Genomic DNA, 19566 nt, shown 5'->3' with positions numbered 1-19566 from the left:
CTAGTTGTGGCCAGACGGGACCCTTGGCGTTTGCACAGAGGCTCCTAGTGACGCCCTCGGCACTGGCTACCTTCTCCTAGTCCTCCTGTCCCCCAGTTGCGAGACTGAGTACTGCAAGGAGGGCCACGTGGTTTCCGGCTCACGGGTTCTCCGGTCTCTATATGAAGTGAGCATTCTGGTCGGTGCCAGAGGTCCCACCTTGGTATGGCCGGGACCTAGTCCAGACTCCCCAAAGCACCAAAAAATACGTTGTGGGCCATCTTGGTCCACGGGAGCACATTCATCACTGGAGACACTGGGGCATAAAAAACAAAAAAGGGGGAGATGTGAGCAGCCACCTTCCGGATTTGGCCTAGTAGACAAGCTGCAGCCTGCCCTTGAGTTCCCCCCGCCCATCGAGTGGTGCCAAGATGGCGCCCACATCCTGCTTCCGGCTTCTGATGTATGTAACCACCCGCTGTATTCACCAATCATGCTTGTGTGCGTGGCGTTAGCCCATTGGATACACGCAAGGTTTATAAGAAAGTTCCCGGGCAAAGCTCGGGGAGACAGCCCACAAGGAGCCGTACCTGACGGCCGCATCGAGGTTGTTCTCCCCCGAGGTGTCTCGCCCCGGGTGGAACCTGTAAAGATGATGATTGCCTAGTCCCATTAAAAGTTTATCTGCTTTACCACCGCGAGTCCTGAGTGATCACAAGTGCTCCGGGTAAGACGTTGTCCGCACCCTCTCTCCCCTTATCTCTCTGGTCCCCATCGCCGGCCGACCGAGGACTCGAGGCGGGGCGGAGAAGCGCCGGACAGCAGGCTACAAGATCAACACGCAAAAATCTGTAGTGTTCCTATACACAAGCAATGTGCAACAAGAGGAGGAAATCAAGAAAAAAGTCCCATTTACATTAGCAACCAAAAGAATCAAGTATTTAGGAATAAACTTAACCAAGGACACAAAAGACCTTTACATAGAAAACTATAAGAAACTGCTAAAAGAAATTGAACAAGACCTGAAAAAATGGAAGAACATACCATGTTCATGGATGAGAAGATTAAATATAGTTAAGATGGCAATTTTACCTAAACTGATTTACAGATTCAATGCAATACCAATTCAAATCCCAAAAACTTACTTTACAGAAATAGAAAAACCAATAACTAAATTTATTTGGAAGAGTAAGATGCCCCGAATAGCCAAAAATGTCTTGAGAAAGAGGAGTGAAGTGGGAGGTCTCACACTACCTGACTTTGAAGCATATTACAAAGCTACAGTGCTCAAAACAGCATGGTACTGGCATAAGGACAGATATACTGATCAATGGAATCGAATTGAGTGTTCAGAAGTAGACCCTCACATCTATGGACAACTGATCTTTGATAAGGCAGTGAAGCCGAAGCAACTGGGAAAGAGCAGCCTGTTCAATAAATGGTGTTTGGAGAACTGGATATCCATTTCCAAAAGAATGAAAGAGGATGTCTATCTCACACCTTATACCAAAATTAACTCAAAGTGGATCAAAGACCTAAACATTAGCACCAAGACCATAAAACTCTTAGAAGAAAATGTAGGGCAATATCTTAAAGATCTTGTGAAAGGAGGTGGTTTCTTAGACCTCACACCCAAGGCACGAGCAACCAAAGAACAAATAGACAAATGGGATCTCCTCAAAATTAAACACTTTTGTACATCAAAGGACTTTGTCAGAAAAGTCAAAAGGCAACCTACACAATGGGAGATGATATTTGGAAACCACATATCAGATAAGGGTTTAATATCCCGAATATATAAAGGAATCCTGCATCTCAATAACAGAAAGACAAACAATCCAATTAAAAAATGGGCAAAAGACATGAACAGACATTTTTCTGAAGAGGAAATACAAATGGCTCAAAAGCATATGAAAAAATGCTCAACTTCACTGGCTATTAAGGAAATGCAAATCAAAACCACAATGAGATATCATCTCACACCTACCAGAATGGCCATTATCCAAAAAACAGAAAATGACAAGTGCTGGAGAGGATGTGGAGAAAGAGGCACACTTATTCATTGTTGGTGGGAATGTAGAATGGTGCAACCACTCTGGAAGACAGTATGGAGGTTCCTCAGGAAGCTAAATATAGATTTGCCATATGACCCGGCTATTCCATTGCTGGGTATATACTCAGAGGAACTGAAACTTAAGACACAAACAGACATTTGTAAACCAATGTTTATTGCAGCATTATTCACAATTCCCAAGAGATGGAAACAGCCCAAATGTCCATCAAAGGACGAGTGGATAAACAAACTGTGGTATATACACATGATGGAATATTATGCAGCTGTAAGACAGAACAAAGACATGGATCATGTAATAATGTGGATGAACCTTGAGGACATTATGTTGAGTGAAGTTAGCCAGAAACAAAAGGACAGATTCTGTATGGTCTCACTAATATGAACAGACATTAATGAACAAACTTTGGGAGTTAAAAGCTGACAACACAGGCAACCAGGAGATAGAAAGAGGGCAGAGATCAGCCATTTGATGCTGAAGGACTACAGAATGTTAAGGATTGATTGCATAGATCCAGAAATAGATAGCATAATACTGTGTGATGGTAGCACGGTATTATAAGTACACTGAACAAAGATGTCTGTGAGTAAAGCTGAAAGAGGTGGGATAGGAGAATGTATGACACCAGAGGTAAAGATAGATGATAAAGACTGGGACTATATAATGTGGCAAAAACTGGAGTGGCCAATGACTGTTACTAAATATACAAATATAAAAATGTTTTTGCATGTGGGAAAGCAAATGAATGTCAACCATGCAGAAATTTGAAAAAGGGATGGTATTCAGGAAAAAACATAATCAAAGCAAACTGGAGTCTATGGTCAACAGTAACATTGTAATATACCTCCATTAAATGTAACAAAGGCAATACACCAATGCTAAATGTTTATGAGAAGGGGAAATAGGGGAGTAATATGGGATTCTTGGTAGTGGTGTTATTTGCTGTCATATTGTATTGTATGACATGTTATTTTTCTTTTTATCATTTTTTCTTATTGCTAAAAAAAAAATTTTTCCTTTTAGTAATCAGTATGTTCAAATGCTGATTGTGGTGATAAATGTACAACTTTATGATGATACCATGAACAACTGATTGTACACTGTGGATAAATGTATGGTATGTGAATATAACTCTATAAAATTGTAGGAAAATATATATAGGAGTAAAAGTGTTGGAGAAAACATGGTGAGAGGGATGATGCCTCACCAATATGGACTAACTACAATGTGTAAACTCAGAATTGAATCTTAGAACATAGCCTAACGTGGACACAATAATTGTAATAGTCCCGAGATTGTAAGTTCTTACAGCAGTTAACTCTATCCCTGAATTGTAAGGCCTATCTCTAAACTTTGAGATACTGATCCCCTAGCGTATGTTGTCACAAACATTGGAACTGGCAGTTTGATGTGCTGAGCCCTCGAGCATGGGACTTGCCCTTATGAAGCTCATTACCACAAAGGAGAGTCTGAAGTTGTATGTAATGGTGCCTGAGAATCTCCCCGAGTGCCTCTTTGTTGCTCAGATGTGGCCCTCTCTCTCTCTAACTGAGCCATCTCGACAGGTGAACTCGCTGCCCTCCCCTCTACGTGGGACCCGACTCCCAGGGGTGTAAATCTCCCTGGCAACGCAGAGTATGACTCCCGGGGATGAATGTGGACCCGGCATCGTGGGACTGAGAGTATCTTCTAGACCAAAAGGGGGATGCAAAATGAGACAAAATGGTTTCAGTGGCTGAGAGGTTCCAAATGGAGTCGAGAGGTCACTCTGGTGGACATTCTTATGCACTATATAGATAACACCTCTTAGGCTTTAATGTATTGGAATAGCTAGAAGTAAATACCTGAAACTACCAAACTCCAACCCAGCAGTCTGGACTCCTGAAGACAATTATATAATAATGTAGATTACAAGGGGTGACAGTGTGATTGTGAAGACCTTGTGGATCACACCCCCTTTATCTAGTGTATGGATGAGTGGAGGAATGGGGATAAAAACTAAAGGACAAAAGGGGTGGGATGGGGGGATGATTTGGGTGTTTTTTTCACTTTTATTTTTTATTCTTGTTCTGGTTCTTTCTGATGTAAGGAAAATGTTCAGAGATAGACTGTGGTGATGAACGCATAACTATGTTATCATACTGTGGACAGTGGATTGTATATCATGGATGATTGTATGGTGTGTGAATGTATTTCAATAAAACTGAACTTAATAAAAAAAAAAAAAAAAACTCAATGAAGTGGGTATATAGTTAAGGGACTACTGAAAACCTGGATGGCACTCCATGAGGTATGCAACGGGTTACTAGGAGCCCTCTACCAGGAGTTTTCCAGTGATAAATCCACACTCCCTTAGTTTACCTGCAAATATGTAAATGTATGCCTGCCAATGATGTAAATATGTAATATTTCACACTTACAGATAAACAAGGACCAAGAGCACATAAGTGAATACAAATCCTACACAGATGCATTAGCATGATGTTTATCAACTGTGTTCACAACTGAGTTGCAAAGATTTTTTCAACCCCCACTATTGTATCTAAGCAATATTATATTCTAAGAAAGGAGAAAAAAGAAGGAAAGAGGACAAGGATATTTTTTTTCTTGAACCAAGGTCAAACTATTAACTCACTGAAGTCATAGACCATTGCCCTATCAATTAGGAAATATGATAGACAAGATTAAGCTAATAGCATCTCTTTTTTAACTAAGCTTTTCCTATAAGCATCTGCAAGAACAAGTAAAAAATATTAAACCTAAATAAGTGCCGAGTCCCCAAAGTTATTAGTCCAATGAGTACTTCCTTGTCTCTAAGAGGCACCATTGTACACTCATTAATTCAATTGCAGTCTGTAGTAATGTTATCATGACATATTCAAGAATAACTGGATATAAAATACATAACAGCAAGCATAGGCTCTGAAATTACATAGCAATCTGAAACAAGAACATATGTGTACATGTCTGGCTTACCTGGAACACCACTCTGGATTTCTCTAAGAGGTAAGTTCTCATATTGGCACCAATGATTCGATATCTTTTATCAAAACCAATCTCAATATACTTCCCAAAACGGCTGCTATTATCATTTCTGGTTGTTTTAGCATTTCCAATTGACTAAGAAGCAAGGGAGAAAACGAGACTTCAGAAGTGCAATTCATGACATGACATTTATAAAATTTGTTCAGGGAGAGAAAGAGTAAAAACAGTCTTTTAAAACTGATCATTTAAAGAAGAGAACCAATTTTGCCCCTGCAGACATAGGCATATGCTTTGCCCACTGCACAACCACAAAGATATATGTTAATAATTCTTAACTGCCCTGTTATTCTCACAAAAATGATTTTCGGAAACAGCAAAACTGAGCCAAGCGGTTGGGACACGTTCATATACCATTTGGGGCATCTCAACATAGTAATTCATGCCAGCAAAGAAAGAAAACAGATGGGGTTAGGAGCTGCAAAGGCATGAGCCCCTTGGTTAAACATCAGGGCTTTGATTTCTGGAAAGATTTAGTCAGTTTTATGTAAATAAGCTAGTTAAAGCAAAAATTAATATATTCTTGAAAATGTTGCTCTGGTATTCAGTGTCTTTTTAGTCAGAAGGTCCTGTTGTCTTATCCTGTAGCAACATGGGCCCAATTGAACTGCTTATTACTGGAGTATTAGTATTACCCAATCAAATCAAATGCCATTTTCAGAAAGAATAAAATTTGTCTTCGGATTTTGATAGTTTTGGTGGCTTGGAGCTATGTACTGCAGGCAAATGTGTTCTCAATCTTAATATATTCCTGTGGTTATGAATCTATTAAAAATAAGACCTTTTGATGAGGTTACTTCAGCTAACATGAGGCTCAACTCAATCAGGATGAGCCTTAATCCTACTATAGGAAGGCCACAGAGAGAGAAAGCCCCAGGGAGCAAAGATGAGCTGGAGGTCAACAGAACTAGGAAGTGAAGGAGAAGCCAGGAGAAGCGGCCTTGTGCATTGTCATGTGACAGAAAAGCCAAGGACCAAGGATCCCCAGCAGCCAGTTCCAGAATGCCACAGTCTTCAGGAAGAAATCATTGTGTTGATGATGCCTTGATTTTGGACTTCTTCTAGCCTCAAAATCATGAGCCATTAAATTCCTGTTGTGTAAGCCAATCCAGTGCATGGTATTTGTTTTAGCAGCCAGGAAACAAAAACCTGGTATCTAACTTGCAAAACATCTGCTACAGAATGCAGAGAATGTAACTTTCTGCTAAATTTTTTATATAACCATAAAAATTTAAATGGCATATGTACTGCTTTCTGATTTAGGTAATACGCTTCTAAAAATTTTTCACTTAAGGCAAAGCAAAAAATAAATAAAAAAGGTGCACTTAGAAAAGCATCTGTTCACATAATGCATATATTAAATGTTGAATAATCTAATTTCATGTTAGATTAAAGTGTTTCACTTGTGCAAAGCCTGTGATCATTTTGATTAGTATATTGAAACCACAGCAGAAAGAAAGATGTGAAATTGCTCTGGAGTGTTAAAAGGGCAATAAAAATACAAATGATGAAAATAGTAGTTACAAAAGTCAATGCATTAGGTTCCCTGATCAAAGAAAATCTCTGAAATAGAGGACACGTATTATCCTATTTTGTTTTGGCACTGAGGACACTGCTATATTTCAGATTAACAGTTCAAAATCATATGTAGAAGTAAGAATGGTGCTATCTTCTCAGCAAAATTACAGAGTGACCTAATGTAGCCTGAGAAAATTTAACTATTCAAACATTTACTCAGATATTTCCTGTCCTGATATTACAAAAAAAAACCACAACAAAGTCTCCCTACATTCCCATTTTTCTTTTGATTAGCAAAGGAAATTAATGATAAATGCATTATTTTTTCTCAACATAATATATTCTGTCAAAGAGGAGATGAAGGGTTAAATGTTGTAGAAGTAGTAGCAGCAGTACTATTTAGTGAGTGCTTACTAGGCACTGTTCTAAGCACTTTCCTGCCAGTGACTGAGCAAGTGGTTCACAGTTTCTCCTCCCTCCCTGACTCTTATCCCATCTTCCACATGTCACGTCTCTCCCATCTACTCAGGGTAGGTATTGGGCAGCGAACCTGCCAAAGCTATGCTACCCTCTGTGAGAAGAGGCAGTAAGGAGGCTAGGGTCAAAACAGACCTTTTTATCTCTGAGTAAAATGTACTTAAACATATAGCAAAGAATGGTAGAAGGAGCAAATAGAAGCCCTACTACCAACTGGCCATCATGTAATCTCTCTGAGGAACCTTAGAGTCCCCAAGTGAAACTGATTGGAATGGATGATCTCTAGGGTCCTCTGATTTCAATCCCTGAACCTGATATGGAAAGAAGGTTCCATATATAAACACTACCTTTTGTCCATTCTCCCTAATTGCTCCCTCTGCCTTACAAATACTGCATTCACAATAGCCTCCTGTAATCTATTTTCATTTTAATCAGCAAGAAACTGCTAAAGGAAGGGAGGAATTTTGTGATCTTGATTTACTATTGATTTTAGTGAAAATGTTCAGTGAGTCACTCTTCTTCACTAAGCAGAGATGAAAATCTTCAACTATGGTTATTTGAAGATGAAAAAGAACCTAAGATCCAGGCTGCCCCAAGAATCTTCCTGCCTCCCATCTTAGAATGAACATTTCCAGGAGAAAAGGAAGAAAAAGAAAATGTTTGAAAACAGAGCAATAAGAATAATTTCTCTGTGCATCATTCAAATTTTGCAAAAGGAGCGTATGCTGAAGATGAGGAGCTTGCTTTCTTCAGGATAATACGCAAATCCTTTAGTCATTGGGCTATGATGTTAACCACATAGGATGTTCATTATCCAACTAGAAATTTCAGCAGATCACAGGAGACCCAGACATTTCTTTTTTGATGGCACAGTAAAGCTCTAATATAGACATATAGCCTTGAAGCAGGTTTAAAATTACAAATTTTTTTAATTACAAATTTTTGAGGCTACATAATCAATATTTTACCTACGTTTCCCTCCTGTAACATAGCCCCTTTGTCACCATTCTTTGGCTCCGTATTCCATTTTAACCTTTCAAATTGTGATGCCCTCTTTTGTAATCGTTGAAAATTAGTTCTCCAACTCTTTACCAAGCTTTTCTTAATCTAAATTCCTGCAGATGGACTAACAATAATATAGAAGGAATCCTGTCGCTAAGAATAACCGATTCCCTTATCTTTTTTCTTTATCCCAGCAAATGGCAAATTCCTTATAACTATATATTTAAAAGTATATCTGTGGCCATTCTAAATGTTTAATTTTATTCCTACTAACACAACTCAAATCTGTGTTATATAAAATTCAATGCAGCTGCTTTTTGAAAGGAAATGAAACAGGGTCATAAAATAGTTCATTCAAACTTTGAAGTATCTTGAGTGATTCCAGACTTAAGCTACCTTAAGGCAACTTCAAATTCTAGTTTTAAATGGTACAGGCCTAGAATAGATGGGATTCTCTGATGCCATCCCAAACAAGACTTTGGGTATTTTAATAATAGGGATCAGAATGGCATGCACTATTACTATGAATTTGTTGTTATGACCAAAACCAGTCAAAACAATGACAGGACACAAAGCCCTGTTGTTTTCTGATCAAAAACCAAAAACTGGCCCAAGAAATTATATTTCCCTAATATTAATACCAGTGACATCCAGCACTATATCTGTAGCTCAAATTCTTTCAAAATATTAATATTTGCTTAAAAGCTCCATCACTGTTCTTTTTTACTTTTATTTTTATTCTTTTTTTTTTGGAGTAATGAAAATATTCAAAAAGTGATGGTGGTGATGAATGCACAACTGTATGATGGTACTGTTAACAACTGACTGTACACTTTGGATGACTGTATGGTATGTGAATACATTTCAATAAAACTCAATTTTTTTAAAAAAAGGTAAAAAATAATCTCCACCACTCCCTTCTGGCACAAGCCTCTGTTCTCTTCAGTCCATGCTATTTTAGAAAACTTTTCCAGATCCCTTTCTATAATGATCCCAACCCAGGAGGCCTCTCAAATTCCCCAGCATATCTTGGCCTTTTGATCCCATGAACAGAGAAGTCCTGCTGCTAGGAGACAGCCCTGTAGGCAAGATATCGCATATTGTTGAAGAGTCACACACAGCACTGCAAACCAGACACAATTACCTCTGGACAGATTATTCAAAAACCACTTGTACCACAGGTGCACCAGGTCAATTCTAACACCATCTGTGTTTGGGTGACAAATAAGGCTTGACAAAGGGAAAAAACAGGAGTAAAAATGCTGATTTGAGTTTTCAACAAGAAAGGTTTGTTTCTGCATGTCCAAACTCATTTTCTTCCATCTAATGAAATTTATTTCTCTCCATTTAATGGGACTTCTTACAAAATGCAACTTTCCTAAAATCACATTAACAGACAAATAGTTCTCTAGTTACAAACTCTTCAATACGCAAATTCTTATTCATATAACTAGTTCCCTTCTCTTTGGCATAAGCATTTCTACTTTGTATAAGTATTCTACTTTTGAAAGGACATCCTTTCATAGTTCTTCCCTTTCATAAATTTATTGTTACTGAATTCACTTTTCTAATCTAAAGCTATGGGATGTGCTTGACAGAAAAAGAAAAATGTTTACAAATGTCGAAGCTGAAAACATGATTTAAGTCTATAGTTGAAATATGGAAAAAAAATTATAGCTAAACAGGCTGGACTAAGTACAGAAAACAAAATGTTGGCAAAGGTAAAATGAAACTCATTCACGTATGAGTATAGTTAATCGAATGTTTTTGAAGGAGCATAAATAAGAACTCAGAACTGGGGGGAAATTAGTAATCTGAACAAGGAGCAATAGGTATGAGTCAATTAATTAGTGAAAAAAAAAAACACGTTAAGAAATGAAGGACCATTCCATTCTATTTGGAGGTAACAATTCAGTGATAGGTTAAAAAAAATGCAGGATGATGCACTCAAGTCGATTCTTCTATAGCTGGGCTTTATTCAAAATGTCTACCTTGCTCAATCTTCACTTTTTCTAGACCTCAAGGAAATTATTTTCCAATTTTTATTGGCTAGGAGACTCCAGACTATAAGGCAAGTGTTGTGTCACTCAATTTTTTAGCATGTTTCTTAAGAGAATATAATACAGTAAAAAGGCCAAGGATGCTGCTGTCTTACCTCCATGATGGGGTTGGAGGCCAAGACTTTTTCCTCAACATTGGCCTCACTGGCAGAACCACTTACAGTTGCAAAGTACCTCATGGCATATTTAGCTGAGACTGTTTTACCTGCCCCAGACTCTCCGCTTACAATGATGGACTGATTTCGTTCATCTCTGTAAAACAAAGAAGAGTAACTACCAACGCTGCCCACTTCTAAATGTGATTATCAGTATTTACACTCTATTCTCATCAATCACACACAATGAGTTTCTGCTGGTTCATACATCCAACAATGTGGAAAGAAACCTAAGAATATTTTCTAATAAGAATAATTACTTGTAGGCTAACAATGGAACAGAGAGGGAGAAGATATCAAACATTAAATTAGAGAGCTTCACATCTAAGGATGACTCTGTACTGGAGAGTCTCTGAATATTTTTGTATATATATATATATATCAAGCATATTATTTTATTTTTAGAGAATTACTTTAGAGAGTATCTTACAATACTGCTGTCAACCACCTTTGAAGAGAAAGGAGATATTCTTTGGAGATGCAGCAAAAGAATTTAGAGGAAAATTCTATTTAATTATAACTACTAAAATCATTTACAAACTAAACTATACTTCACACTGTCCATTGGCTAATAGCCCATTAAGCTGTAACTCCCACCAACTCCAGCTCTTAACATGATCCATCTGCTAGATGGTTTCACTCAAATATGTCAAGCTACAATTCATGTCTGAAAAGGTATTAATAAGACTAAAAACTAGTGTTTACCTAGTATTGATCATCTCAGAATTCAAAGACTAGTTAGTATTACATCTTTAATTTGTTCACACAATTACTCAAAAACACTAAGTGTTAAAATGGATCACAAGACTATCATTTCTTTGAGGTTGAGGACCTATGTCTTCTTTATCTTTGATACCCAGCATCAATTTCAGAGCCTGACATATCACAAGTACTCAATAAATGTTTATTGATCATAAGTAAACAAAATTTCAATGAACAACCAAGCCTTGGAATAAATCTTCCTGCTTTGGTTATGATTTTTATTAGAGCAGAAGTAGGAAACTTCCATTTCCTGAGATGAAACTAGCAGCCTGTTTTAATTCATCAAAATAGCTGAACAGGTACATAAGCGTGGTATAGTGTAAATCCTACCTTTACAAAGAGACTTTAAAGGCTTTTCGTGGAAATATCCTAAAAGGTCACAAGATGGAGAGATTTTTCCATTATGGAAGATTATCTTGTTTTTTTAAAAGAGATTTACTTACTCATCAAATATTTACCAAACACATACTATGTGCTGAATGTTGTGGCAAATACCAAGAGGTGCAAGTTACATAAGCCATGAACTGTGCCCTCAAGTGGTTGATAGTCTTAGGAAAGGCAGACCAGTAACTTAAGATTATAATACACATGATGGGGCATTGAGAAAAGGAAGGGGTGATCAGGGAAGCTACTGGAAAGATAAGTAAGAGCAAGGTCTAGAAAGATGAGTAGGAGAGGGCAAGCAAGAAATGGAGAAGTTAGAAGAGAATATCCCAGGCAAAAGAGCATAAATGAAGGCTGAGGTGATTGAGAAGTAAGAGCGAGCAGATAATTCAGTTTTACTGGAACACAGAATAACGGCAGATAAGGTTGGAGAAATTAGCAAGAACCAGATCATAAAAGTGTCACATGAGATGTTAGGGAATTTGAACTTTACCTAAAGGTCGTACCATACCATTGCAGGGTTTTAAACAAGAGAATAACACAACCCAATCAGTAAAACCACTCTGGCAGAAATGTAGAATATGAGAGACAAGGGGTCCAGAAGAAAAATAATGAAAATCTGAATAAAGAGGTAGATGGATTTGAGAGGGATAAAAGTGGTAGAATCAATAATACTTGGTAATAAATTTCTAAAGTAGAAATTTAGGATTATTCTAAAGAAATGGTTCTTTCTTTGAGATATGTGGATTGCAGCCATATTTTACAGAACTTGAAAAATACAGTAGGAATATCCAGGTAAGGCCTGATTAAGTACATTCATAATATATTACCAGGACCATGTTGCAACCCATTCCTGATGCTCTGTCTCCCAGGTTGTAGGGAAAATCAGGAAGACATAGGTGACCTAAGGAATGTCTAATTCTCATAGTACAAGTTCATTCTCAGGAAACACTCCTTGAACTTCACACTTACCATCTCCTCTCCTATTTATTCAAATTTCTAGACTGAACTGGATACTCCCATTGCCTGTGCTCATTCATGGCTGAATTCAAGATAACTTGCTTTATAACAGTTCTCTTTGGGTTTTTTTCAGTCATTGAAAATGTCCTCAGAATTTATCTTTTTAGATACATTAATCAAGGACAATATCAGCATCTTATGATTCTGTTCCAGAGTACGATCAGAAAAATGAACTCTTGCCAATTCCTGCATGCTCAGTTCTGTCACTACACCTGGTCTGACATCCCTCTAAGCATCCCTCCCAATAGCACACAGGGTAAAGAGACTGCCAGCAATCTGATGAAAAGGAAATTTTAATGGAGACTGCTATCCTAAATTGCTCTGCCTTTGAAAAGTTATTTCAAGTCTTAACTACAAAACGTTGCATAAAAAAATCTGCAAACTCTTATATAATAGCCCTTTCCTATAATGAGGGGAGAAAAAGATGTTAAAGTAGTAAAATCAAGTATTGTTCACACTAATCACAGAGATCTGCACAAATACACACACACTGATGTCAAACACACACCATAAATACATTTTCTTTCCCAGGATTTAAGCATATGACCAAGAGTTTTTAAATGTTTTTAAGGGACCTTTAGTCTCCCTTATTTACATTTTCCTGCCTTTTTTGGCAGAGAGGCTTCCCTTGTTTCCCAAGTCTAGTAGAACATTCCAATATATTAAAAGTACCACTCTTAAAAAATCACTCTGAATCTCAATTCTATTTCTAACTCTGCCATTTACCAGCTTCATAGCTTTGAGCAACTGCTTGACCTCTCTTGGTTGCAGTTTTCTCATCTTTGTAAGATTATATTGCATATAAGGTCCTCTCAAATTCTAAAGTACCATGAACTAAAAGTTGAACTAACACTGGGGGTGACTTTTCAGATGTTGGGTTGGCCACAGCCTATAATCTAAGCCACGGTGAACTCTTGGGATCAAGGACAATTGAAATGGGACAGGCCTACAGATACTCAGGTGGTCCTGAATGGCTATAACTGAGATGAGTAATATATTTTCTCTGGAGGGCCACTGATCCAGTGGTGGCCAAAATCAACAAAGGGTTACAAATAAAAAATACAAAATAATCTATTGACCTGCTTTTAAATTAAGAACAAGAAAAGAAATGTTTATAAAATAAGTACAATAAAATCTTTAAAATGTCCTTCAGTACCATGTGGCCATGGGAAGAAATGCTGAAAAGATAGGACGAGCAAGAGACAGACAGGACTAGGGACTAAACAGAGACATACAAAGTAGAAGGGGAGGACATAAGAAAAGGATAAAGACATATGCAAAGGGAAAAATAAGAAAAGTACAATTGGGAGAAAGCAGACAAAAACATCCCAGATAAAAATTTTAGGGTTTCAAGGTGCATATTAAAGTCTACCCTCTTCTATTCATTTGAGCTATGGGCTTTAGATTGTTATATATTATTTATTATTTAAATCTTGACTAGCTGATCAGTCTCTATTCACAATCTTTTGGTTAGTTGTGTCCTTGCATTAAAAGAACCTCCACTCTACTTTTAGGATGTAGGTATTACTTCAAGGGTCTGATAAAACCAAATCAAGGAAGAGATTCTCCGTATCTCATCAAGGACAGGTCACTCTGGAACATCCTCTGGATGTATGAACCAGAGATCCAGAGGTATGTGATTTTTTGGCTTGGCCAGTCCTTTCAAGGGTCTCTACAATGATCCTAAATAGCCTGGGCACTAGGTGTCTTGGAGTAGAGGTAAGCTCTTCCGACCTATTTCAATCAATGGTGGCTCCAGAATTCCTGGGTATGCATTAAAAGCCCACATCTGAAAGTACTGTTTTATTCATTCATTCAGCAAACATTTAATGAGAAGCCACAATGTGCCACCAGTTGGATGGAGATAAAAAACTCTAAGGTCATAGCATATTGAGGGAGACCAAAAAGTACACAGGTAAAATACAGTGGAGTGATTCCTATAAAAGAAGCGTACCCAGGATACTATGAAAGCATGGAGAAGGGCATGCACCAGTAGGAGATGTGGGGAGGGGGTGTCAGGAAAGTCTTTTAATAGAAAATGGTGCCTGAACTGACTCTTACATAATTAGGAGAGGACCAAGTTGTGTGGGAAGAAGGAATTGGAATTAAACTATGCTAAGGCACCTGAAACCTGAGGAAAAAAATTATTCAAGAATAGCATAACCACTATGGGTTGATTAAGGAGAGAGGTTTACACTTCAGTCTATTTTCCTTGAACGGTCCTTAGTGACCCATATCTATTTAGTCCTTCCAGACTTTCCTTATATTATATCCATAAAATTTTCATTTTGTATCAGGTATATTCTTTTACAGATTTTCCTTTTGAACTTTACTCTTCTAAAACTGTGATCTCTCTAGTTTAGCATGGTCATATTGAATACTATTCATATCTTCCCAGACAATCAACTTGTCCTCCGCAAGCTTAATGAGCTTACTTTCAATTCCTATCCAGGTGATTAATAAAGATACTAGGTAATGCTGACCTGTGACCTGACTCATGTGGAGCACAATTTAATATATGCACCCATGACAATGTTGACTCTCTGATAACCACCTACTGGGTGTTGCCATGTACTCTAGTCAAGGGTCCAAGCACCTAGGTTTAAAGTTTTAGCTTATAGGAGAACATGTTCATTTGAAACAAAATCTATAGTTTTACTTACGTACAGGCAGGCAATTAATCTAATTGTTTCTCCCTTTATGCGATCCTTGTTCAAAAGAGAAAATATTAAGTTAATGTAATATTTTCTTCTGAAGCTTTGTTTTGACTGCGGTGAATTAAAGATGTGGCTTCACTTGAGACTAACCCCTCTCTCTCTTGTTAGAGAGATGCTGTTTTTTCCACATTATTACCACTCATCAAAATCAAGCTGCTCTGCTCTCTCTTTTATTTCTGTTTTTGATTAGTTCTAAGAAGAAAAGACAATCTCTAAAGTTGATACTAGACAGTTCACAATTACAATATACAGTTTTATTTTCTGAAAGGTAACTATTTACTATAATAGAGGATACTGGCACTGGTGAAAGCTGTGCTTTAGAGAGGAAGAGAAGCTATTCAGGAAACGAAAACAATGGTTCACTAGAGATATGTACTGAAGTCATTCAATTGCTGGTGAGAAGTCTGTCTCATGTCAACTTGAATTTTCTATTCCAAAAGTACCCAGTCTATGCAACAGAAAAAGATGTCATAACAAAAATAAACAATATTATCAGTTTTACAAACTGCAGTGCTTTTTATACATACTATATTGTATTCCTACTGCAACTTATAGAGTAGGTGGTATTCAATCAGTCCTAAAATGAGTAGCTCATAAAATTGAGAATTCTGAAGATGAATCATTTGATTTGAGCTGAGGTGGTCTGAAAGTGAAACTTGAGTGGAATCATGAAGATACATAGAAATCAGGCAGATAAAGGAACATATAGAAGGATATTTTAGACTGAATTAAAGGTGTAGAAATAGAACTACACAATGTTAATTTGAGGGTATAAATCTGTTATAGGGCCACGTAGTTAAAAATAAAAAAATTAAATGACAGAAAAGACTTCAGAATCTCAGAGCTGTATTCAAATCTCAGCTCCTAGAGACCATCTATTAGCTTTCCAGCCTGAACAAGTTACTTTCTTCAGTTTCCTCACTTGAAAAGCAAGGGTGGTGATGTCTGCTCCCAGAAATGGAATTAAGATTAGAGGTAACATGCCTGACACCATGCTTGGCATAGAGCAGGCATCTGAAAATGTAATTATTATTAATATAAATTAATCCACTTTGATATAACATACATAAATTTCTCCTTATCAGCAATATAGATTATTTGAAGTCCATTTGCACAAATAGGATACTTGGCACCACATGGCATCTGAGTCTCAGTTGGTAAGAGGAAGGATTTTATACTCTGTTAACACTAGATGTCCACTTGGCCAGTGAACCTTAGGACAGTGAAACATTCAGGGACCATATAACCAAATGAAAGAAAGGGCCACCCGAAAGGAAAAACCAAGCAATTAACAGAAGTCAAAAGTAGCAAAACCAGATGAGAGGCTAAAGTAGATGAAAGAAAATCCACACATAAAATTCCATAATACTGATGATATGATGATAGTATAGCTTATATTTGAATACTACTTAATCTTTTTTTTTGTATTTATCATCTAATATAATTTTTACCTCTGAAGTAAGAGGACAGACATCTTTTCCTCTTTGGAGAAACAATAGCATAGAGAGGTTAGATGGCTTGTCCTAGGTTGATGACTAGTGTGGTAGAGCTGGGTAGAGTTACACCCCACAACTACTCTTGACTCTTTATAATCAACCCTTTTTGATAACTTTATTTCTGATTTTGATTTCAAAATTAGAGGAAATTGCAAGCATAGTAAAAAGAACTCCTGTATATCCTTTACCCAGATTCAACAATTATTTCGATTGTCCCCATTTGCTTTATTAATCTGTTTCCGTTATTCTTATATTTTCTGAACCATTTGAGAGTAAGTTGCAGACTCCTACATGTTTTGTGATATGCATATTTTGATAGTCTACATATAATATGATGACCCCTACATATTTTAGAGTATTCTTCCTAAGATCAAGGACATTCTCTTACATAACTACAATGATCAAAATCAGGAAATTTAACACTGATATAATTCTACTATCTAATCCACAGTCTATATTCCAGTTTCTCAATTATCCTAGCAATGTCCTCTACATAGTTGTCACACCCTATTCTCTATGATCCAATCCAGATCACTCACTGAATTTGGTAGTCATGTTTCTTTAGTCCCTGTTAATCATGAAGTATTCGTTAGCCTTTCTTTGACTTTTTTGACCTTAATAGTTTTGACTAGTTTAGAACAGTTATTTTACAGAATGTTCCTCATTTTCAGTTTGTCTAATGTTTCCTCATGATTAGATTCAGGATATGCACTTTTGGCAGGAACCTATGGTCTATTTTTAACACAGCTGTCAAATTATGCAACTCCTCTGCTTAAAACCCTCAGAGGAAAAGTCAAATCTGCTATAATAGTCCACAAACGTTGAGCAGTTGTTGCATTGGCTGTTCTCTCTGCCTAGAATATTCTTTGCTCAGATATTTGAATGATTTACTTTTACCCTTCCTTCATGTTATTACTCAAAAGTCAGCTTTAGTTTCCATGGAATTAAATTTAAAATTGGTATACCAAAGTTTATCTGGAAAGCAAATATCCAAAGATAGCCAGGAAAACACTGAAAAAGACAAACCATAAGGGGGTCTAGCTGTACCAGGCATTAAAATACACTATAAATCTGCTATAATTTAAACAATGTGGTACTGGTGCATGAATAGACAAAGGGAATAGGAAACAATCGAAGCCCAGAAATAGACCCGAGAACATAAGGATATGATAAAGATGGTAACTCAAATAACTGGGGCAAACATGGGTTTCTTAAGAAACGGTACTGGGATAACTGGGTAGCATTTGGAAAAAAGATAAATTTAGATCCATACCTCACATCATACAAAACAATAAACTTCAAATGGATCAGGGATCTAAATACAGAATATGAAACAATATAAGGACTTGAAGAAAATGCGGATGAATTCCTCTTTTACCTCATTGTTTTCTAACTAAAAAGAAGAAAAGGTTAAAAATTTGTATGGGAAAAAAATCCCACCATAAACAAAGTCAAAAGACAACTGACAAGCTGGGGGGAAATATTTGCAATATATACATCAGACAAACGGCTAATATCCCATGTATGTAAATTTATGTATATATATAAATAAAACTCTTAAAATTGAGGGTCAAGAGCCTAATAGAAAAACGGAAAAAAAAGACATGAGCAGAAGTACAGTTTTAAAATGTAATAAAGAGAGAGAACCTAAGATGGCAGCTAGGTGAGACAGGGCAAAAAAACATCTCTGTGAAAAATACTAGACAAAAGCTAGAAAGTGACTCAGAACACCAGTTCCAGCAATGTACCAGCTGGACAAGGTCTGCTAAATCCACAGGGACTGTGCATTTGGTGAAACCGGGAGTCTGCATTCTGAAATGAGTGAGTGAGCTGGCTGAAAGTCTGGCAGCCACGCTGCAGTGTGGGTTGGCATTTGGAGACAGACTAGTTCTTTTAAAAAAAAAAAAAAAAAAAAAGCCCGGGAGCAGCTGCAGTTACAACGGTGAGAACTGCGCAGTGAAGCATGGCAGAAGCGGGCTGTGCCAACCTCTCGGTGTCTGGAGTGGAGGATAGCCTGCTGCTGATTGCCTCAGGGGCAGGGGTGCAGAGGGGAGCCAAAAGGAGAAAGAAACCATGCCCCTTGCAGCCATCTCCCCGGCGGGCTGGGAACGCTCCTGCCCAGGGCCGGACTATAGCCCAGAGCCGCGCCAAGAAACCCAGTGTGACAGGGAGTGTCTCCTACAGCACCGCGCACATGCCACAAAATCGGCTGTGGACAGTGGCCTTTAGTGCACCCACAGTTAACTGTCCCGGAGCTGGGATGGTAGAGCTGTGCGAAACAGTGGAAATGAACATGCCCACTCAACCATCTTTAAAGCAGGCTGGGAACGCCCCTGCATGGCCCAGCGGCCCAGGGCTTCCCTGGAGGGTCAGCGCGCATTTGTGATGTGGTACAGCCTTCCCTCCGCAGAGGACCTGGAAGAGCACAGCTGAGAAGGGGGACCCACTCGGAAATCCCAGGGACCCTACGCCAATACCAAGGACTTGTGGGTCAGCAGCAGAGACAATCTGTGGCAAGACTGAAATGAAAGCTTAGACCCTTGCAACACCCTTAAATCTCTGGGAACACCTGGGAGGTTTGATTATTAAAGCTGCCCTGCTTCCCTAACCACCCAGACACACGCCCCACATTCAGGGCGGACAGCGCCAACAACACACCCAAACTTAGCACCAATTGAACCCTACAAGAACCAGATCCCCACACACCACAAAGTTGGGCAGAACTGACTTGCGGGGAATAGGTGACTCGCTGATGCCATCTGCTGGCTAGTTAGAGAAAGTGTATGCCACCAAGCTGTAGATCTGACAAATTAGAGATCAGTATCTTTTATATCCAGAAAGAATCCTATCAAGTAAAGCAAATGCCAAGAGGCCGAAAACAA

The 19566-nt window shown here is 38.0% G+C and overlaps 1 protein-coding gene across 9 annotated transcripts in view; it reads right to left on the bottom strand.

Annotated features, from left to right (window-relative positions):
- MYO5A (myosin VA) overlaps positions 1–19566 on the bottom strand; it is a 263746-nt gene that overhangs the window by 129347 nt on the left and 114833 nt on the right. For all 9 annotated transcript variants that reach the window (XM_037833939.1, XM_037833940.1, XM_037833944.1 and 6 more), the window contains exons 5-6: positions 10246–10402; positions 5028–5171 (exon numbers count right to left, since the gene is read on the bottom strand). In XM_037833939.1, coding sequence (XP_037689867.1) covers positions 5028–5171; positions 10246–10402 — 301 coding nt within the window. The remainder of the gene's footprint in view (positions 1–5027; positions 5172–10245; positions 10403–19566) is intronic.

This window comes from Choloepus didactylus, chromosome 4, assembly GCF_015220235.1.
Source record: "Choloepus didactylus isolate mChoDid1 chromosome 4, mChoDid1.pri, whole genome shotgun sequence".
Taxonomy (NCBI): Eukaryota; Metazoa; Chordata; class Mammalia; order Pilosa; family Megalonychidae; genus Choloepus; species Choloepus didactylus.
This window is presented reverse-complemented; position numbering and strand designations above follow the sequence as displayed.